This window comes from Lycium barbarum, chromosome 2 (genome assembly GCF_019175385.1).
Source record: "Lycium barbarum isolate Lr01 chromosome 2, ASM1917538v2, whole genome shotgun sequence".
NCBI lineage: Eukaryota > Viridiplantae > Streptophyta > Magnoliopsida > Solanales > Solanaceae > Lycium > Lycium barbarum.
The window spans coordinates 26,372,130-26,395,806 of NC_083338.1; the positions used below are offsets into that span (position 1 = coordinate 26,372,130).

Sequence of the window (23,677 nt, forward strand, 5' to 3'; positions counted from 1 at the left end):
CTTAGTAGTATGAAGCATAGCTTAAAATTCCATATTGGAAGTGGATTTGTGACGAAAGCTTATAACAGAAGAATAAACCATGATTCATGTGCCAAATAGCAGTCAATGTCAGATCCACTTTGTGGACTATATGCCCCCACCACCCTCTCCACCTCACACTATTTACATCAATATATTTATTTCCTAAAGGAAAAAAAAGGTTAAAACACCTTTATTTTCCTTAATGAAATATTTTAATTTATCATTTGTTGTACTTTATAGATCATTTTCATTAGCAAATCATTTCAATTTTTGTTCACAACTCTAAATTCTAATCTAATGTATAAGGAATGTAATTTCACTTTTCAAATAGATTATAATAATCAGACGTTGAGAGAACAAACAATCTTAATAATTGAGTATTCAAATCTTAATATGACATCTTAATATTTAGATGTACATTTAGATTAAAATATCTTAATTTTAACAAAAAGATGTCCTTTAACCTATTTATAAAGAGACAATTCATTAAGAGGTCTTATCCATTACGCAAATATTGAATTTAATATATTCAAATGTGATATACTCCCCCCGTTCATTTTTACTTGTCTAATTTTGACTTTGCACACCTCTTAAGAAATAATATATAAAGTGCATAATTTACTAATCTACTCATACTAATTGGTGCTTATTTTTATTAGATTTAAAAAATGATTTGAAGTGAGTAATTAATACTATGAGTAAAATGAGAAAAAAGAAATTGTCTTGTTTTGATATGCTAAAAGTGACAAGTCAAAATGAAAATCTATTTTTAAAATACTGGACAAGTAAAAGTGAACGGAGGGAGTACTAAACTTATCACTTTATTAATTAATGCTTAAGGAATGTGCTAAGTCAAGTAAAAATGAACCGAACGAGTATCAAGTTTTTAGTGTCTCGATTTTAAAAATTGAACTTTTTCTTAGAGCATGTTTATATGGGCATAGTTAGGAATCCTAACTTATAACTTATTTTTTATTATTTTAACTTAAAATAAGTATTTAAAAACATTTTTTATTTTATCAAAATACTATAAAAGTGCCTAAAGACTATTTTTGCTTCAAAACACCCAAATAAGACAATTCAAACATGCTCTTAGTCTTCATTAATTAGGTAATAAAACACCTCAACTCACCCCACCTTAAACAACCAATCAACTAACGTGGTCTCCACTCCCCAGACCCCCCCACGGCCCCGACAACTAACCCCACTTTCCTCTGTTCACTCGCAGTTTCCCTCCATTCTCTCTCTGCAATCAATATTCAGAGCAAGTCACGGCCAAAAGTAGGTAAAAAGCAATCAAATAAATAAATAATTACAATATCACCTAAAATTAGGAGTAGTTCCATAAAATAATTACTCCATCCATACTTTACTACCATTACAATCTACTCCACCCACACCTTGTTTGAATGATTGTTAACTATTGTGTTCTTAATTTAAATATAACATTTATTTGGATTGTTTTTAAGTTTATTGTAACGTATCGTTAAATTATCATTATGTAACGACTAAAAATCCTATTATATGTAGCGACCGATTTGGTGTAATCACGTAGTTATTTTTTTTTTCCTTTCTCATTTTGTCTTTGTTTATTATTTGATAATCCTATCTTATTCTTCACTCTACCTTAATAGCTGATGTGTGACATTATGTAATCGAAAATAAGATACTAATGCAATATAAAATGATACATTATGAAATGCATGTAACAACCATCCAAACAACAACAACAACAACATACCCAATCCAATGTAATTCCACAGCGTATTAGGGCATCCCATTAGTAAATTGGTTTTGGTTCGATTTATCAGATTCTAATATTATTGACCGATTTGGCGTATATGCAGAAATCTTTTGGCCTAATTCTACTTCTGATCGAAGGGGGCTTGGGAGGATAGTATGTATGCAGACCTTACCTCTAGGGCTGTGCATATTAACGGTTAAACTAATAACTCGAACCAATTATTGGGTTATTGGGTTAATGGTTCGGGTTAATGAATTACTGGTTCGGGTATCGGGTGGTGCCCTGTGGTTATTGGCTTATTGGGTCGGGTCACGGTTTGGCCATTTTTGTTAACGGGTGAACTGATAACCCGATAACCATTTATTTAATTATAATTCTACCATTCCATATATAAAGTCACTTGACTAGATTTAGGGTTCACTTGATTTCCACTTCATAAACTCAGTCTCTCAAGCGGCGTATCACAACAGAAACCCTTCTCCTCCAACTCGCAAGATGCAAGCCCGACTTGAAAATGTAAACTTACTAAACTATTTTTTACTTCTTCTACATTGCTTTCAATTCTCACTCTTGTTTATGTGTTTTTGTATTTCTCTGTTTTGGGGTGTTTGTTGGGGTTGGGAAATTAGGGAAATCACTTCTTAGCAGAAAAAGTTCTTCGTTCTTGAAATTTTTTTGTTCGGCATAGTCTTAGGAGATGAAGCGACTTTCAGTTTTGAAGATGGGTTCCTTGTTTTTGAATTTTTTTTGTGTGAAATCTTAATGGTTAAACCGATAACCGAACCGATAACAAACAACAACCAATTAACCGATAACCCATTAACCGATATCTTAACGGTTCTTTAATGGTTTAACATGTCTACAAACCGATAACCGATAAGTTGAACCGATAACTTTGAAACCCGAACCGAACCGACCGATATGCAGCCCTACTTACCTCTAACTTTGTGGAGTAGAGATACTCCCTCCGTCCCAATTTATAGGATATAGTAGAGAGACTATTACTCCCTCTGTCCCGATTTATAGGATATAGTTTGACTCGACACATAGTTTAAGAAATAAAGGAAGACTTTTGATTCTTGTGGTCTAAAAAGAGCTAAAGATATTTGTCTGGTTATAGATCATCTCTTTAAGCGTAAAAGGTAAATTGTTGCCAAATAAGAAAATATGTCATTCTTTCTGGGACTGACTAAAAATGAAAGTGTTTCATATAAATTGAGAAGAGGGATTAATAGACCTCTGATTCAAAAGAAATATAACCAAACGAGGATAGAAAGGAAAATAACAACAACAAAAAAAGCAAAATAAACAAAGCAAATGAAGTAACATGGAATAACAAAGAAACAACCATCCAAACAAGGTGTAATTAAATCCACCCACCCCGGACCCCTACGCCCACAACACAGAACAAAGAAGAAAACAAAAGCAACAAGACATAAACAGTACAGAGAAGCAAATAAGCCTCTCTTTGCTTTTCTTCTGTTCAATCACTCTTATACCAAAAAAAAAAAAAAAAGAAACCCTAATTTTTTTTTTCTCTTCAGATCTCTTCTAATTCTTCAGTTACTGATTTATCTTCTAATTCTTCTGTTAGTGTTTTTGTTGTTGCAATGTTTGTATTATTTGCTTTTATTTATTGAACCCCATTAAGGAAAATGTCAGCTTCACTAGCTGCATTTGAGAGACCAAGAATTGGTTCTTCAAATACGGTAAACTTCTTTTCTTTTTTATTACTCCGTCCGTCCTAATTTATGTGATATAGGTTGACTAGACACAGAGTTTAAGAAAGAAAGTAATACTTTTAAAACTTGTGGTCTAAAGTAAGTCATACATATTTATGTGACCGTAAATCATTTCATTAAGGCTAAAAAGTGAAAGTTTAAGTTGAATTATTTTTAAAAACGTCATGTAATTTGGGGAGTAGGGAGTACTACTTATTTGTCTTTCTTGTTTTGCTAGCTTTGTTTGTTGGAAATGTAATAAGTTTGAAGAAAAAAGAGAAAATTTTGGGGTCACTGCGATATCAATGATAGTCAAATGAGTTTAGTTTAGGGGAAATAATTGTTCCTTTGTTGGGGTTGTATTTGTTTAACCCAATAGGAAGACTAAAGAAAGGGAAAATTTGGGTAATCAAATGATTTTCATTTAGAAAACTTGGTTCTTTAATTTGGGTTATAATAGTTTAACCTAAAAGATTGTATCTTGGTTGAACTGTGATTAATAGGTTACTATACCTTAATCTCAGACTAATGAAAAAAAAGAAAAAAAAAGAAAAAAAAGAAAAGAAAAGAAAAATCATGTCCAAACAGGCCCTTAGTTTGCGTTTGTCTCCTTTTGGAAATGTAAGAAGTTTAGAGAGATTTTGGTGTCATTATCAAGTCAATGATAGTCAATTTAGTTTTGTTAAGGAAAAACTTGTTCTTTTGTTGGAGTTGCACTTGTTTAACCCAATAGGAAGTTAAAAAAGGGATAATTTGTGTCAGTGGTAGTCAAATGATTTTCACTAAGAAAACTTAGTCCTTTTGATTTACTAGTTTTACCTAAAAGCTTGTATCTTGGTCACTGTACCTCAATCTTAAATAAGTAGTAGTAAAGTTATTTTCTTTTTTTACTACTACTTGTTTGTCTTGATTGTTTTTGATGGGTTTAGTTTGTTGGAAATGTAAGAAGTTTAGAGAGATTTTGGGGTCATTGTGAATTCAATGATAGTCAAAGGAGTGTTGTTTAGGAAAAAAAAATGTTCTTTTGTCGGAGTTGTACTTGCTTAACCCAATAGGAAGTTAAAAAAAAGGGAAAATTTGTGTCAATGGTAGTCAAATGATTTTCATTTCAGAAAACATAGTTCTTTGATTTGGGTTGTACTGCTACAACAACAACATGCCCAGTGAAATCCTACAATGTGGGGGTCTGGGGAGGATAAAGTATACGCAGACCTTACCCCTACCTTGGAAGGTAGGGAGGCCGTTTGCGAAAGACCCTCGGCTCAAGAGAAAACATGACGAAAAAGGTCAAATAAGGACAAGCAGTTCAAAGCAGCATGAAAATGAAACTAACAATGCGACAAAGCCATAATAAAGCAGTCTGGAAAAAAAAGGAGCAGTAGCTACCACAGATAAATAAGTTGATTTGGGTTGTACTAGTTTACTTAAAAGATTGTATCTTGGGGTCATTGTGAAGTTAATGGCAGTCAAATGAGTTCCGTTCAGGAAAAAAAGCTTTTTTATTGGAGATGCACTAAAGGGAAAATTTGTGTCAATGGTAGTCAAATGATTTTCATTAAGAAAACTTAGTTCTTTAATTTGAGTTATAGTAGTTAGCTAAAAGATTGTATCTTGGATGAACTGTGATTAAAAGGTAACTATACCTTAATCTCAGACTAATTGGGGTGGATTAGTTGAATCCTAAATATCAGAAAAATTAGTTCTTTAATTTGGGTTATACTAGTTTTACCTAAAAGATTGTATCTTGGTTGAACTGTGATTAAAAGGTAACTATACCTTAATCTTAGACTAATTGGGGTGGATTACGTAATCCTCAAATATCCTGGTGTGTCGTTCATAAATTACAAATGGGGTACCTCTACACCATCTTGTGTACCTCTGCTGGTTGTGAATCTCATATACTTATGTTCGCTGCTAAATGCTCCCATCGTATGAACATCACGACAATACTGGATCCCCTTGTCATAGATCCCCCGTGACTGTGTTACTGGTAACAAGGACAGAGAATTTGACTAGTGATGTGCTGTGTCTTTGCCATTTCTATGGCTTTCTTGAGATAAAGGTTTGCGCTCATGAGAGCATTGTAGCTAAAGAACTATGGAGATGAAATCTTTTTGTTTCAGAAATTCTGTAGTTGAATTCTTCTTTTAATCACCAAGTTCTTATCTTTGTTTATGGTTATCAAGCTAAGTCTTTGGTTTTATGAAGTTGTTCTTTACAGGCTTCTATTGTTTCCTAGGTTGTTTATTTTTTTATTCTTCTACTGATGCTTAATTTATTATTATCCTTCATATCCTATAGTTGTCTTTATTCTTGACGAGATACAATATTTTTTTTTATGACCGAGAAATTCACTGTTTTATTTTAGAAACTTACGGATAGTAAACCCAATCCCTCTATCCTCTTAAATACTAGGATCTTTTCTCCATTAAGTCACAAATTTCTCTTGTACGTAATGGCTTCATCTAGAAACAAATCGGAGCAAAAGAATTACTTCTATTTAGATCTAGAATTTCCTACAGTGTGATGAACTTCAAAGTCATCGCGTGGTGTCATTATTGAAGCCTATGAACATAATGTCTCCATTATTGTTCATGGTCTCTACACATTTTTTTCTCCAAAAAGTATGTTAGCTGCAAATGCTTCTAATTTTGCTTTACGATTAATTTTCTTGCCCTGGAAGTTCTAAAATATGTAATAATCTGCAGGTTTTCAAGAGTGGGCCGCTATTCATCTCTTCCAAAGGTCAGTAAAGATGTTTTTAGTGTCCCTAATAGCTTCATGTAATTGGATATTATGCTGCTCCCTGATGATTTGACATGCTCTATCTTACACAAGTAACTTAAAACATTGTCAAGCTTTTACTTGCTATAGTGGACGTTTAGGTTAAATGAAGGGCAGGTTTATTTCTATTTGTCACATCTCTTTTGGATCCAATATTGAAAGAACAGTTGTTGTTAGCACTTAGCAGATAATTAGAAGGATGCTAGTCATGACTGTGATAACATTTGAATAATTGATTGATGGGATCAGACATCAGAGAACATCAAGAGCTCATCAAGAGCTGGTGGTCTTTGACCTACTAAGTATTTGTACACATTGGTAGAACTACTAATTCTTTGGATGGAAGGATGATGAGAACACAATTGAATCCAAACTGTAGAAGAGGAAAGATATTTTTTTCCTAGATACACTCATGAGAGCTAATATTAAAGAATTGGACTACTATTTTAAAGGAGAATTTTTTTTGAAAATAGTTAGTTGATGAGTTGAAAAGATTCTCTCCTAAGAAATCCTAGGAAGCCGCAGACTCTTCTTCTTTCGAAGACAAACGATGTTAGAAAGCTCAGAAAACAAAGCTCGACTTCGTTCGACCAGTTTAAAGACTAACAAACCTATCATGAACATACTAGAAAACTTGATATTTATGCTTGGAGTCTAGAGGAAAGGAAAATAGGAAAGCTCTACAATTAGTTGAGAGATCTTCGAATGGGGAGAAACCGTTTTATCTCTATCCATACCCGTGTTGGTTCCTCCAAAAATGCAGTACTTTTGATGGACCCGACACACCTAACAACTTTTTTAAGAGTACGAGCAACATAGTTTATGATTATCTCAACAAATACAACTTAAATACGCAATATGAGAGGTAACATAGTGGATGGACATTAATATACTTGAGCTTAGGGAATTTCTAGCGGCGCCTGAGGAAGGTTTTAAGAAGAGACTAGTGACTTGTTGATTGACATTTAATAAAAATAGACGGTGGCGAGTAGTGGCAACCAAAATATGAGGAAGGGTAAGGGTAAAAAAGAAGGGCATATAGTAGTGCATGAGAGGCAACTGAAAAGAGGGGCGCGCGGGGGTGGGTGGGGGAGGGGGGCGTGGGGAGGGGGTAGGACTTGAAAGGGAAGGGCTACGTAAGCAAGAAAATTATTCGTCGATCTAAAAATATTATCTTAAAGTTTTGGTCTACTTGTATGTTGAAAATTTTCAATTAATAGAATTGTTTTATTTCATCAAGAAAAATATTGAAATGTGAGACTGATGAATGATTTAAGCAAAAGGTTCATGTCCAAAGTAGAGTTGAAATGAATGGCTGCCGAATTTGATTTTCCTTTTAAGAAACCAAAATGAAAGCAATATGTGATGCAATAATTAGGAATATATACAAAGGGAGGCTGGTAAAATACAAGGTGATCACGACAAAGGAAGTGCATAGGGGAATTATGTTATTGCAGGATGTGAGAAAGTTGGAAATAGTGGATCTCAAAGGAGAGATTTTTTTTGATAAAAGAAGGGAGAGTTAATTCCCTATAATGTTGTTTCAAAGGTACGGGAAGTAATTTGAGTGGGGTTTGAAGAAATGTAAGGCCGCTGTGAGAAGGGTCAAAGGAGGAGTTCTGGAAGGAATTTGCTTTTGTTTATATCATATAACATGATATACCTTAGGCATTTTGAGGGGAGACATTTTAATACTACCTTCTGATAAGGTAAGATTTGGAGACGCTTTAATACAGTATGGTTCCTAAGGAGGGTGGAGTGTGAAGCATTCACTAGGGCAATGGAAGAGCTCTTTGAGTTTGTTAACTATCACACTCTTGTTGATCTTCCTTTGTTAGGTAGGAAGTCGGTAAGAATATTGCTCAAGCTTACGAAACTTGCGTCAAATCAATTGCTCGTAATGTTGGACTAATTAGATTGGGAGCGACTTCAAACATTATTAGGTTCTGAAAGGACGTTGGTAAGGTGTCATACTTTGCGGAAAGAGTGAGGTGATCTTGGAGGAGCTACCAGGTCCAAAGTAACTCTTTCTTTTGTCTTGTAGAGAAGTTGAAAAGTTTGAAAAAGAACCCAAGACAATGGAACAAGGAAGTCTTTGGAAAAGTAGAAGTCAAGATGAGGAGTTAATGGATAAGTTGGAAAATCTAGAGAGGGTGGAGGGGGAGAGGGAGGGAGAGAGAGAGAGAGAGAGAGCGCATAGAAGGGGGAAATTATAGGAAAGAAGAAAGTAAAAGGGGAGATAGCAGGGATGGCAGTAACATATAAACTAATTGGAGCAAAAAATTCTAAAGCATTATTGTTGTAAGAGGGGGAGATCACAAGGTGTTTGTTTGGAAACATGTTTGGGTTTTCAAGTTTTTAAACTTTGTTTTAATACCATACTTTGGAATTATTTCAGCTACTTTGAAAATCTGAGGAAGGACAAAGATCTTAGTTTTTCAACAAAGTTGGAATTTGTTTTTCCGAAGCATTAGAGGGGAAAGGGAACAATGGATGTGTGAGAGAATGAGGTAAAAAGGGGTAGTTGCAACTTCTTACACACGTATAATAAATAAGCGAATTGGAACGTTAGATGGAATGAAATTTAATTAGATAGGAAAATAGATGAATATTTTCTTGGAAAGAGAGTTCCTCAGAGGGACTCTAGTGATTCTATTCAAATCGATGTCGAGAATACATAGTACATACAATCACATTTAGTAGTGGTGTTTGTGAAGAAAAAATGAGCGTTGTAGAAGTATGGAGGAAGTGGATTTGATTTTACATATTAATGGTTGAATTTTCCCAGTTGATTTTACATAATGATGGTGGAATTTTCCTAGTTGATTCTACATATTAATGGTGGAGTTTTCCATGCTACTTTCTGATCCAGGAAGTAATTGATAGCATTCTTCTGTGCTTTTATTCATTTTTTTCAGTATGAATTTCCTTTTATTCTTGAGACCGCTACCCCAACAAAAGAAAACCCAACGAGCAACTAACTACGTGAAGAAGTTCAAAATGTTGGTCTGTTGACAGTGTAAAGTGGATTGTTTAACTTCCTGCAGGACTAGGTTGGAAGTCTTGGAAAAAGCGCTGGTTCATCCTTACGCGGACATCTTTGGTCTTCTTCAAGAATGATCCTGTTAGTATCTTTTATTCTGATACTGACTTTTATTTGATGGAAACCTACATAGAACTTACTCTTCACTACCCCATTCAAAGTTTGTACACAAACAAGTTATTGAAGTTAGAGTGACTTTTGTTCTATGATGCTCATGGCTATGACCATTTATTACCTATGAGATTCCGATTATTGTAGACGGTTGGTGTGCCATTTAGTGGAGGATCATATTTTTGAGTGAAATTCCCTGCTTTTATGTACTCTGCTTGTGTATGTGATACCCCATTCAGACCAATAAAATGTATTAATTTATAAAAATATCAGTTTGCGTTTGCAGTAGTTGATCAAAGAAATATATATGAAGAGTTGGTGTTTCCAAAATTGATGGTGACATTTGATTTATGTATTCAATCATCTTTCTTGAGATGGTTTCTTTTTGTACAAGTTCAAGACAATGTAGGATACTTGTTTGATCTATTGCTTTTGAAAGAGTAACAACATGATTTTTTATAAATTAATCTGGAGAGCAGATAACGTGAAGTAGGATTGGATTAGTTCAAGGATTTCTAGATCTCTCCTTTTTGTTTTGTTTTTCTCTTTGTAATGGATGAGAAATTAATTATCTCAAGAGGCATCAACAAGTATCATATTTTAATTGAAAAAACAACTTTGATACTTGACTTTAAATAGAGAACTCTTTGTAAAGAAATGATGTAAATGTCGATGGCATAGCTTCAATATTTCTTCCTGATTTTGCTTCTGATAGTTGAGGAATAATTATCCTTGCACAAGCCATTAAGGGATATAGTCCTCTTCAGATCGTAACTCGTAACAACAAAGCTATAGGTCACGACTTTATCAATGACCTACTTAGAATTACCGTTTGGGGAAAAGGTTAAAGATAGAGGTTTATGGAATCACCTGGCTAGGCAGAAAAAGGATTGAGTGGATGAATTATGCAGTATCCGTCCAATGGAGAGAATTAATTTTGTGAAATCCATTTCACCTAAAATACCAACATATTACATGATTCCTATTCTGTATGCCAAGCAGTAACAAATAAATTGGAGAAATTGATGAGGCTCTTCTTGTGGGATGAAAAGGAGGGGAATAAAAAGCATCATTTGGTTGATTGGATGATGAGGTACTTCTTGTGCGACGGAGAGGAGGGGAATAAAAAGTAGTATCATTTGGTTTATTCGAAGAAAATAGAGGACTCAATGGATGAATGAGTGCTGGGAATTCGACAGTTGTCAACATTCGACAAGTAGGAAATAGTTGTGAAGATTTTCCTATGAGGATAATGTGTTACCGAGAAAGGATATAACTACTTAATGGATTGGCATTGATGGGTTGTTCTCAAAAGAGGTAATGAACCCTTTTGGAGTTAGTTTATGGAAGGATATTACGAAAGGAAAAAATAATTTTTCACAATACAAGGTATTCAGAATGGGTAATGGCAGGAGAATTCAATTTTCGCGAGAAAGAACTCTAGAGGAACATTAATTTTAGGTGTTTAGGACTGGTTAATCACAGGGAATCATGTCCTCTAGGTGTAGAGTGATAAATAATAGGAATACTATGTTATTCGACTACTTAGGATAGAAGACCAAGATTACTTCATAAGAAAAAAGGAGAGAAAACCAAGGAATCTCTTGGGACATTACTTTTAGGAGGGCTATGCAGGAGTGGAAATGGGAGGAGATTGGGGAACTTTTCATAGGACATATGAGCGAGGAGTTTATCCGCATTCTTTTATGTTTCTGTTGAGCTTTGAAAATGAACTTGTTCAATGCAACTTATTTGTAAGTATTTGCTTCGATTTGTCTTCCTTCCCATATATTCAGCTGTCTGTCCTTCATGTAATTTGTGGCAGATGTCGTCTTGGCTTCTTTTTTCGTTTCTCTCTCGGAATCAAGTGATTCGAGTCCAAATACCAATTCCATCTGAATAGTTCCATTTTAATGTGTTTGTCCTCTCTTGTGGATGTGAGTAACCTTGAGGTATTGAAGCCTATAGCATCTCTTATCATAGTCAATCTATCAAATGTTTTTCTAGAAAACACGGAGGGCCTAAAAAGTGTCGATATACAATATGCTGAAGCATTGCGCTTTATGTTGTCAACTAGTAATCGAGTTTTTGGTTTTACTGACATGTCATCTAATTTTCTCTTTGATGTATTCACTTTTTGCTTGTTAGGACTCTTAAACTATTGGTGGTTAGTTACCATGTCTTATTTTGTGTACTGGATTATCAAGTCTCTATTAATTATAGATGTCAAGTTCGAATTTCTGTAAATAGATGCTTACAGTTAATGCTTCTCATGTAGAGCACACTTCCTCAGCGAGGTGGTGAAGTGAATCTAACTTTGGGTGGAATTGACTTAAATAATTCAGGGAGGTAATACACATATCTTATTCTTGTCATCTAATTTTCTGTGTGTATCTTTCTGCTAACAACTACTTGCTGTTCAGTGTTGTTGTCAGAGAAGATAAAAAGCTATTGACTGTACTGTTTCCAGATGGACGCGATGGACGAGCTTTTACACTTAAGGTGCTTCTACTTCTCTATCTCTCCTCGATTGGACTCCAGGCTCCCTCTCTGTATCACTGTTCTAAGCTCAAAAATGTTTTCAGAAACCCAGAACTTGTGATGTATCTGATAAGTGACCCAGTTGCTAGCAGAATAGGTCTCTCATTATATCTTTCTATACATTTGAGTTTTTTATACGCCTTTATGGGTAATTTTGTATCAGTATGTCTTGTACTCCATACTCTATAATCTTGGAGTATTGAATTTGCTAATCATAGCAGTGCTGCCGAGACAGTATTAAATTATTCTTTTTCTTAAACTATTTTGGACGAGGCATCCTTTTTTTCCTCTTTTAATAGGCATCCTTTTTTCTTTATAATAAGTAATTGGTGAGGCATCCTATCTTCTGAGATTGACAAATAATTCATTTTATATTTGTAGAACTATTCCACTCACAATAAGTGTAGATGGAATCCCCTTGCACCCAAAATAAATGCAATCTTGTTGTATTGATACATGTGCCTGGGTTATACATCAATTGAATTTTCTCTATTAAGCCTCAAGCTTTCTACTGTAGGCAGAGTCATCAGAGGATTTGTATGAGTGGAAGACAGCCCTTGAGCATGCTCTTGCACAAGCGCCAAGTGCTGCTTTGGTGATGGGACACGATGGCATTTTCCGGAATGACACTAGTGATTCCTTTGAAGGGTCTTTCCATCAATGTTGGTGCACTCTTTACTGTTATCTGTAAAGACTTGTTGAGTTTCATCTTCAATGCGCAGATGAGCATTGATCTTTTCCAGATTCATTATTTTTAACCAGTTTACTTTTTATTCAGGCAAGGATAAACGCCCTGTTAAATCTTTTGTTGTTGGGAGACCTATTCTGCTCGCCTTAGAAGATATAGATGGAGGCCCTTCCTTTCTGGAGAAGGCACTGAAATTTCTTGAGAAATATGGTAAGCCCACCCTTTGATCCCCTGAAAATGGCATTGTGTAAGAATAATGTTGAGAAGCCCTTTGGTCTAGGTTATTGTAGTTTCAGTTAAGCACAACCATCCCTTTCTTCCTGGAATCATGGCTAGTTTTCTTCAATTGCTGTTATTTTTCTGGTCTAGCTTCCTTTTTATAGTAAGAAAGCTTTGTAATTAGGAAGAAACAAGAATGCTCCAAGGACAAACTTTTAATTGATGGAAAGGTGGATGGTCTGAGAATCATATTGAATCTGACTTTAAATTGTCTGTTTTCGCAGGTTCCAAGGTCGAAGGTATATTACGACAGTCTGCAGATGTTGAGGAAGTGGAGCAGAGGGTAAAAGAATATGAAGAAGGTACATTTTTCGTTTGATGGATGACATCTTTCTTATATATTCAAACATTTGGAAGAAAGTTTGTAGTTATCTGATGCTCTTTTTTTTTTTTTTTTTACATGGGAAGAATTGTAGTATATAATGGCTTTGCATGTTTAGATGGAAGATTACACCCAATGCATCTTGGTTCTATAATTCCTGCTGAGAATAGTGTGTAATATTGTGTATACTAGTTCTATAGTCTAGCTTTTGTATATGAGCAGACACAATTTCTCTCTTGTAACTTTTGTTTTCATCTTCTTGATGCTTTTTAATGAATATCCTTTACTTTATAAGAAAAAAAATTGTGTCTACTATATATATATATATATAGAATCAATTAGGCAGATCTTGTAATTAATTAATTATCTAGTGATGATTTCTTTCCTAGTTTAGAATAAGTGTATTTACTAAGAAGACATAACTTTTGTTTGTGCTTCATGTCCATTTCTGGTCTCTCGTGGTTAAATGTGGATCTAGTTTTAGCTAGCTTCGCAGGAGGAGGAAAAATAAATCTATCCTGCTACTTTCCTTTGGTTGATAACAAGCCACAAGAGAGTCAGAGAGGCGAAGTTGACTTGTTTTCTTCATACCTTTTTTCTTGTTTTTAAATTTCCATGCAAATTGTTTATGCCGACTTGTGATAAGGCATATTAAAGTGTGATTCACTGACTATCCTTTCTTGCCTTTCTTTTCCTATCCTGTCTTTGGTGTTTTAGAAATATTTTCTAGCTAATTGCTACAACGTCGAAGAACATGAACTAAGAATTGTAGGGGTTTATTATGTGCCCTGGTGTTTCTGAATAAGATATTTTCCATTGCTAATCTATGTCAAACTGTTCGAAGGCAAAACTGAAATAGGCCCCGGAGAGGATGCTCATGTTATTGGTGACTGTGTTAAGGTATTGCATTGGTCTGATGAACTTTTACTTGTTCGACCCTATCATCTCATTCTACTGTTGAATATTTTAACTCTCTTCAACTCTGATTGGAGCTACCCTTAATGCAGCATGTGCTTCGTGAGCTGCCCTCATCTCCTGTTCCTGCTTCCTGCTGTACTGCTCTGTTGGAAGCTTACAGTAAGTAAACTTGCCAACATTTGCTAAGAGATTTTACAATTATTTCTCGGAGTATTTAAGTGCTTATTTCTAACAATCATCAGATTTCCCTTCCTGATGCTTCTCGTAGCTTTTTTCACAATTTTGCTTGTTTTCTTATCGTCTACTGTGTAGATCCGATGAATAGAGTGCCTTAATAAATAGTTCAAATATTTTGGGCTTCCAATTATCAAAGGCTAAAGGCTTTAAAGTAGTAAGGTTTGAGAAATTTAAGATTTTATGAAGGTTCTTGGAACTTTGGGAAGAATTTGATTCATCTCTTTCTTTGTAAGTTATATAAAGTCACTGGGTATGAAATTATCTATTGGTCCTTCGAACTATTTCTGTGCACTATGGTTACATGTTAGCTGCAGTCTTCAGTTTAGTCTGTTAAAACTTAAACAAATTAGTTTTCTAACTTCTAGTTGTTTCTCTTTATGTCCAAAGAAATTGATCGAAAGGAAGCTCGAGTTAATGCTATCCGCTCTGCCATTCTCGAAACATTTCCTGATCCAAATAGGCGCTTATTACAGAGGTATACTCTTTTTTGTGATATGCTGATATGGCTGTGTATTTCTGTTTTGATCCCGTGTTTTCAGTTTTTGTTACCACTTTTTATCGGGGTGGTGTTATTGCTAGGTGACAAGTTGTTGATGATAGATAATAAATCTGTTTCAGCAATTGAATGCTTACAATCTTCTTGTTATAGTGGAACAGTTATAGAAAATGTGGTAATGCTGAGCGGATCATCTGTAATTCCCCAACTTCTAGGCCAAATATATCCTTGGAAATCTTACTGATTTGTAAATGTCACAGGGAACAAAAAATTTATCTGGATATATCATTATGGTACTATGGTTTGCTGGACAATTGTTTCTGTCTGTTGTCCTTTAACTTTTTAGTGAGACAAACTGTATATTTAATCTGAATTTAGATCGTTTTATTTTTCTGAAACTTAATTGGAGAGAGTGGCAAACTGAATAGAATTGAATTCTAGAGGAGCAGATGAAAGTAAGGAGTCAAAAGGCACAGTTTTGAATATTTTAATGAACATCTTTCTGGAGGTTTATAAAATAAAAATAGTCCAAATTATGATACAAAAATGATAGGCCAAATTTAAAAACTACAACTGGTTATCTATGCTTCCAAAAATTGAATAGGGATTACAGTGTACTATTGTGAAGTGATTGAGGAATATCTATGTTCTTTAAAAGCGAGAGCTAAATGATGGTTAAAGTTCATCTAATTGACTATTATTAATCTCAAAAGGAAAAAAGTTGATCTACTTGATTATCATGTTCTGTTTGTAGTTTGGCCTATTATTGATGGTAGAATAATATACCTAGACAATTTGGCGTGGAGTTATGATATATCCACGTTGGTCGCCATGCATGATGCAGCTGTAAACCCGCCCTTTCCCCCTTTCTCCAAATGGTTTCACCCATTTAATGCACCTGACTGGTTGATGCTGCACTTCCCTCTGTGCCTCTATTTGCAATTATTCTAATGAGAGGCGGTTTAACCCCCGGGGGTTAATCTGGTTATATTTTCTCTTACTGCCATGTTTGTTGTACGTCCATTTTGCAAACTTTTGAGGCAAGAAGATTATTTATGAGAGAAGGAGACACTCTTTAAATCTTCAGTTTTCTAGTGAATACGCTTTAGATCTGTACATTGTTTTAGTTTTTCTCTGTCTTAATTTGAGGAAGATGAACTTTGTAGGCTAATATTTATATTTTTCTTTGTCGAATTAAAAGAAATCTATCATTTTGCCAACCTAACCTGTGAAGTTGCTAGTGTAGAATTCTGAAGATGATGTATACAATTTCTTCACATGAATCTGAAAATCGGATGACCCCATCAGCTGTTGCTGCTTGTATGGCGCCATTACTTTTAAGGCCTCTTTTAGCTGGCGAATGTGAGTTGGATGATGATTTTGATGCCAATGGCGATAATTCTGCTCAGCTTCTTGCTGCTGCTAATGCAGCCAATAATGCCCAGGCTATCATTACAACCCTTCTTGAGGAGTATGAGAATATTTTTGAGGTAAGTTGCTCAATCTTGATGAAAAGAAAAACAGTGAAAATCATTTTAAGATTTTATATCTCCGGAATCTATAATTTGCTTTTGAGGTGTGATTCTCTTTCATCTTTTCCCTGATTTACTTTTGTTGGTTTTAGCTTGGTCGATCCTACAACAATGTATATTTATAGTACTAGCTTGTCCTCTGCAGAATTTACTTCGGTGGACGTGCTGAGCTATTCGTTTTGTTTTTTACAGGAAAATAATCTATATAGGTGCTCTATTTCAGCAGATTCTCAAATTGGACATAGTGGGAGTGAAGAATCATCAGATAATGATAATCTGGATATGAGAGACAATGGTTATCATGATGCTGAAAATGAGGTTGACCCAGATACTGATGATGATTGTGATCGCATATTGAGTGGTCAATTAAGCGAACGCAGTGGTTCTGCTGCCAGTGATCTTTATGATTATAAGGTTCTCTCTCTTGTTCCTTCCGTGTTCTTATTAATAAAGGTTCTGTGTCTTCCGTTTGTCGTATTCCTATTTTCCCTATTTAGCTTGTATTCCTATTTTACCTTTTACTTCTAAACTTCCTGCGAAGTAAGAGCAAGTTATCAGACTATTTTAAAGGGCGACAATCTGAACAAAATGTAGTGGCATTTGTCCATTATTTCTCCTTAGTCATGTATGCACGGAAAATTACTCCATAATAAGTTGGCAGAAACTCAGAGAAAGTTACTTCAATACTTTGTGTCAGCCTTATAATTGTTAAGTTTCTTAGATGGACTATGAGGAATTCAGAACCCCTATAGCCCGCGTGCCAAGTTCTGTGAGTATTTATTTGGATTGCATTGATTTACTTCACAGGGGTTTGGACGTAATGACTCAGATGTTGGATCTCCAATAGATGGTTGTTTACAAGAAGTGAAATTGAAACCAAAGGTGGATTCTCAGCCACTTCCAGGTTCTAATGTCCCATTAAATGAACAGCTGGAAAGACGTGGAAATGAGATAAATGCTTTTCGTGAATTAGCTGTTACTGAGTCTCAGCGATCCATGGGTGAGATACTGTCATCTATGGATCCTGGGCCGCCCCTCGGTGTCCCTGGACCTGATTCAGGCATAGAGAAACCGAGCAGCAAGCTAACACCTTCAAACCAGAATGTCAAAAGGTCAACATTTTGGGGGAGAAGCAATGTGAGTGTTAGCATTTATTTTTGAACTTCATTTTCTGATGAATACCCCAATGTTCTTAGTGCAAAAGATGAGGCATTAATTCTGTGATTGCAATTAGAATGTTGATTTGTGTTACATAAAGCATTCAGGCTGCAGGTGTCGTCTTACTCATGCTAGGATTGATGTGAAAAGTCCACAGATTTTCTCGTGTCTTGAATAAACTTAGACTAGATCCTAAAAAGTTTGAAACTGTGACTTCATTTTGATAGAACTGGTGATTAGGATATGTAAGATGGGTAAGCATACTGCATACCTGTATTCATTTCTTGCAGAACTAATTGTGACCACAGCTAACTGTGTGTGCTTATTCAACTGGGATTGTCATTCATAAACATTATTATCTCTGGCAAAAACAACAGTACCTTCGTTATATGTGAATAATTGAGATTAAGTTTGATAAAATCATTGAATATATGTACATCTGCTTCAGTATCTATTAAAACAAAAATAAATAGGAAAAATTGTCTGCTTCCATGTATCATGATAGCTGAATAAGGAATCTAATCCTCTGATTGTTACTTTTGCACAGGGTAGAAGTACTCCATCAACAGAATCAGTTGATTCTTCTGGAGAGGAAGAGTAAGGCATCTGTCTCTCTCCTTGTATTTAGAGAAACTTATTTTAGACTTTTAGTTAATTGAAATATGACTCCATCGAGATTGAAGAAGAATTATGAATGGGTGCATCTACGGTACCAGAGTGGATTTTAATTTCTTTCTATCTAGATGGTTTTAATAACGATAAATTGTATATCTCGTGTTTGCTCAAAGTTGGGAGAAAGACAAGCTTCTGTGATGTGGGAGCAGTAGATTGGTCAAGTAGTAGCAAATGACGTTACCTTTAATAGCGGTGTAGTTGAATTGATATTTCAGTGATTCAATGCTCATTTGTTTCTCTGTGCCTTTTAAAGTTATTATTTGTATTCTGTTGAATCAATCCTTTCTGTAATTCAAAGCTGGAAGAGACAATGCTTCAGGTAAGCTGGAATGACACTATATCCTGTTTCAAAGCTTGTTTGTGGGTTATAAACTTTAGAAGCTGCCTCTGTCAATGGAATTTTTGGGCAAAGTACATTAGTTAGTTTGATCCTTCTTTCATCTTTTTATCATTCAATGTCTCTAAGATGGGCCTTTTTTGACATGTCAACAGGCTTGCTATACAGAGACTTGAGATAACAAAAAATGACTTGCGCCATAGGATTGCGAAGGAGGTATACATCTCAGTTTGTGTTCTATTTTATAATTCTTGACTTCATGCTCTTCTTTGCTTAGTCCATTGAGTTTTAACCTGTGTTAGGCAAGAGGAAATGCGATTCTGCAAGCAAGCCTGGAGAGACGAAAGCAAGCTTTGCACGAGCGTCGCTTGGCCCTTGAACAAGATGTATGAGAGTAATTAATCCCTGATAAGACCACAAAGTGTTGTCCCTTTAAGCTAATTTATTTAATATTTTTTGTTGGTTTCTCTTTAATAATGTAGCAACTGCAAAACTCAATTGCATTGCATGATTCTTGGTAACCTTTTGCTTCTTTTCCTTATTATCTATGCACATAAATTGTATTTTTCAAAATATTTTTTCCTTATTTTTTGTGGTTAGTTTGGTGCTGTTGAATAATTTCTACCAATCATCTGTTTCTTCTCTACTTTATCCATGTTTCTTCGTCTTTTGGTCAAAAATGAAAATATAGCTGGTTTTGCTACTCTATTATGATTCCTAGTTCGTTTTAAGATGTGTTCTGCACTTTGTAGGCTGAAGATTTTGCACTCACAAGCTCACAATTTTCATGGAAAATTATTAAACCATGTTTAACATTTATGAAGGTGGCTAGACTACAAGAACAGTTACAGGCTGAGAGGGACTTGAGAGCTGCACTTGAAGTTGGTTTGAGCATGTCTTCTGGACAGTTGTCAGGTTCTCGTACTATGGATTCCAAGGTTGTATTGATGATCGAGTAACTGTTGCCATTTTCCTTCCCGTTGTTTTCTCTATTTCTAATAGGTATTTTACTTTTATGAAGGCTAGGGCTGAGCTTGAAGAAATAGCCCTTGCCGAAGCAGATGTGGCTAGACTAAAGCAAAAGGTTGCTGAGTTGCACAATCAACTTAATCAGCAACGACAGCATCATTATGGCTCATTAGCTGACACTAGTGATCGTTATCAAAATGGGCCAAACCATAATTCTCAGTTGTGAGTGTACTTTCAGTTTTTTATACTTTTTGAAGTTCTTCTCAGTGGCATGCAATAATAAGAAAGTTAAGAAAATGCAATAATCGAGAATGCTATTGTTGTTTGTAACTGACTGGAAGAGAATTCCATTTTGATCATGGGTTGTTCCATTTTATCATCATCAACATGGCTATCTAAGCTATAAAACGAACTTTAAGTCCAGTACCAAGTGTTTGCCCAAGCTAATGATATTTTTTCTTATTCCCGTTTTTATTTTAATATACATATTTTGTTAACTTTTCCCTATACTTATTAAGTGTGTTTTTGTCTGTAGGAAGTTTTACCAGCAAGATTTTGACACGACACTTGCTTTCTGTAATCATGAAAGAAGACAAAGAAATGAGGTGATTTTGTCCTCTATATATTGGGTTTTTTATAATCATATAGGTGGTCGTGCATTTGATAAATAACTTTGGCCTTGCACTCATTCTTCTCGAATTATGTCTTAAAGTCAAACTTGCAGCATGAGTCATGCTGTCAGTGATGTGTTTTTTGAGCTATTAAGTTGCGTATTATTGTATTATTCATACTGTATAACCCTTAATGGCTGTTATTGTATTATTCATCTCCCTGTTATGCTGGTCTTTCATCTTTTTTAGTTCTACTTGGTGGTCAATGCCATTGCCTGAATCTCAAGTCTCAAGACTATGTTTTGTTACAAAGATCTTCCCTTGATATTTTAGAAGTTTAATTCTTTTAGTGCTAAACGTGGTGTCTATCGGAAGATAAAATGAAGGTGAATTTATGTAGATGAATGCATTCTTCAAACTCATCCATAGTTATTCGAGTCTCTACCATTTTTCCATTCTTCTTTTCCTTTGTAGAAGATGTATATACTATCTTTTCAATTGTTGCGGTATATATTACTAATTAGTTGGATCAATTTCTTTCTATTCTCAATTTGTCAAATTTCATGTCAAGATTAACATTTGGTTCCATCAATCATATCGAAGCTGAATGAATATGGATTGGTACGCTATTTGATATGAAAAGCTGAAAATATATTAGCTAATATTGTCTCTGGTTTTCGGGCTTCTACGTAGATGACGTGTTCATCCAGGGAGCATGCTATAAAATTTGCCTGAGATTTCAATTCTTATTTTTTCATTTGGAATTTGCAGCAAACTGAAAAGGTTTTACAATAGTGAAACTTTATGGGCTTATGGCTGAACTCCACGGACGAGAAACTTGTGAATGTTTTTCTGACTAAATTTCCTTAATCATAAAAAGAGAAATAGATGCGAATCATGATGTTTTAGATGCTGGAAGTTGCAAGATTTTCTTTTACTTATAAAGACAACTAAATGCAAACCATTCCATTCTAGCTTGCTAGTAGTAAATTTTTCTGCAGATTCTATTTTTATTATTTTATAGAATTTTCTTATATGGTGAACCTTCTGAAACGATGCAGGAATTGCTGGGTTCAGATTTGAGGAACATGAAAGGACAAGTACCAACATCTGCCTCTGGTATTAGGCAGCCTTCTCGGAAACAACACCGAGAGACAAGCTTAAGTGATTCTAAGAGTACTGAAGCATCAACCAGTCTGTTTGTGGGTGAATGCGGTGCTGTTGATTCTTTCCCCCTGCATTCGACTTCAAAGGCCACTGAGGTAACTAGTGAAAACTGCATCTTTTTGTTATCACACAAACTCACGCACAAGGGGGTACTCCAACACATAAGCATATGTGGATGACCCGCTGATGTAGAGATACAACCAAACCTTCTGTATAACAGCGTCGTTTGTTCCGATATTTTTTGGCTGCTACAGTGAAATGTTGTTATAGAGAACATATAATATAACATAACATAACATGAAAGATCGGTTCCACGGAAAACATGGGCTGTTATAGTGAAATGTTGTAGCTTGATCTTTTCTATAGGTGGTGAAATAGTTAGCTTGTGTGCACCTCGACTATTTCACAGGGTATTTGCTACCTCTGACTAGTATAGGTATCGGGTAATCCTGTTCTCCAAGGCTTAGGCAGATGGGAAGAAATCACATAGCATTTTTTTTTGTCTTTTGGGATTTGGACCCTATTTTCCCACGGTTTACACCCTTAAATGCCAAGTTAGCCAGATTTTTTAAGCTGCTATTCTTTTTTTTTGCCCGGTTTGCTTGTATCACTTTTCAATTTAGCCATACGGGAATATAGTAGAAATATACACCAAATAGTTAGGACTTGTTGAGATCAAGTTGGTACATTTGCTTAAATGGTAATTCCGATTTATGGCTATTTAGAAGTTTAGGGCCATTTTTGTGTTGGCTATTGACCATTATTTTAGCAGGTGATGGATTATACACGACACCCTTCGGCTGCATCTTCTACTTTGGTCGAATTAACAACACGTCTTGACTTCTTCAAGGAAAGGCGCTCTCAACTGATGGAGCAACTCCATAACCTTGACCTAAACTATGGATCATCTCATCAACCTATGTACAAACCTTCATCTCCTTCATGGAACTGAATCAAGATTTTGTTTGAGCTTTCAAAGCTCCTATCATTTGTATATCCTCTGTGTATTATAGCCTATAGGTTTCTAAAATACTCTGTACTTCGAGGTATCCTTATCGTTCTCACCTCTGCCCTTTCTTTTTGGTTGTATTGATGATACCTCTATGTATTGTTAGTGATCTCATTAATTCTGAAATTCACATTGTAAAATAATAAATGTATATTATTGTGTCGTCTTGTAGACAAGGCACCTTGCCGCATGCAGTTGGAACATTTTCATGTATATTTGATGTTAGTAATTTTTTTGAGGACTGTCATGTTGTTTAGGACTTTAAAACTCGGGTAATTTTGTCATATCTTCCTATTAGTTTTACTTGGAATAAATGGCCAAACAGACACTTCTTAGACTGCTAATTGAAACACAGCTACTGTCTCAAAACTATAGTAGTCGCTTTTTAAATATGGAAATAGAACTTGATAAAATATCCACACTGCTTTGCGACTATTTTTTTGGGTATTAGCTTTTGCCAATTCGTCATTGTTTTATGTTGCCAGTTTACTTTAGGTTCGGTTTACTAATTAACGATCAGATTTGTTTACTAGAAGTTTACGTTGAATTGGGTTTTTCTATAATCATTACGATTTGGTTTGGTATTCTGCTATTGTTTTGTTAGTGTTGTTTTGATCTTGTTTGGTGGAATTCTCTGTTGCTTTTAAGATATTATTATGGCATCAAATTCCATCGTTTGAGAATGCAGGCGTGAAGAAATCAAGTTTCTTCCACCTGTTATTATCTTGACAGTTTTTTTTTTTTTTTTTTAAAATTAATGTCACCAACTTGTATATTAATAAGAACATAATTAGAAAAGGGTACAAATTTGAGAAGAGCAAAAAGAAATGGTGCCATATTGTGTACAAATTTGAGAATGCCTAACAGCCCTAGATTATCTAGTATGTACCCAAAATACCAGAATTCTATATTGCAAAAGCTCTCTTTCTGGTTCTGCTCCTGAGTTGATCAGCTATTTCGTCGTTTTCTTGATTGGTGAGATAAGGATAATAATCGTGGAATAAGATGCAGGATTATTTATTCAGCGTTCGATAATGGGTATTAATTAGGCTCGAGATTATTTTATCCCACCATTTGTACTAAAATGGTGGGATTACTATCTCATAGAGAAGGTCGGATAAAATAATTCCATGAATGTCCCTGCTTATCACATTCCGCGTACCAAGATTTGTCAATGACAAGTATTTTGGGACAAGTAGCTTTAATAACCTTGACAACTAATATGAGATGGAGGAGTAATAATCTTTTTGTATTGGCTCCAGTTCGCTAGAAAATCAATTGTATAGTGTGAAAATATACAGTTGGCAGTTGCTA

General features: G+C 35.0%; 1 protein-coding gene across 4 annotated transcripts; it reads left to right on the plus strand.

Annotated features, from left to right (window-relative positions):
* Positions 1-3,149: 3,149 nt before the first annotated feature.
* On the plus strand, positions 3,150-22,576 carry LOC132626383 (rho GTPase-activating protein 7-like). 4 transcript variants are annotated; one of them, XM_060341238.1, is made up of 22 exons: positions 3,155-3,474; positions 6,195-6,231; positions 9,318-9,394; positions 11,703-11,773; positions 11,848-11,926; positions 12,483-12,627; positions 12,744-12,863; positions 13,157-13,234; positions 14,099-14,154; positions 14,262-14,331; positions 14,797-14,884; positions 16,152-16,395; positions 16,630-16,851; positions 17,245-17,574; positions 18,143-18,192; positions 18,763-18,823; positions 18,910-18,993; positions 19,432-19,545; positions 19,629-19,798; positions 20,112-20,181; positions 21,249-21,449; positions 22,124-22,576. In XM_060341238.1, exons 1-22 carry the CDS (start codon positions 3,421-3,423, stop codon positions 22,304-22,306), a joined length of 2,604 nt encoding a protein of 867 aa, XP_060197221.1. In that variant the 5' UTR covers positions 3,155-3,420; the 3' UTR covers positions 22,307-22,576. The 4 variants fall into 4 exon arrangements, with proteins under 4 accessions (XP_060197224.1, XP_060197221.1, XP_060197223.1 ...); XM_060341239.1 differs by having other exon boundaries at positions 3,157-3,474; positions 22,127-22,576; XM_060341240.1 differs by lacking the exon at positions 9,318-9,394 and having other exon boundaries at positions 3,156-3,474.
* The last annotated feature ends 1,101 nt before the right edge of the window (positions 22,577-23,677 follow it).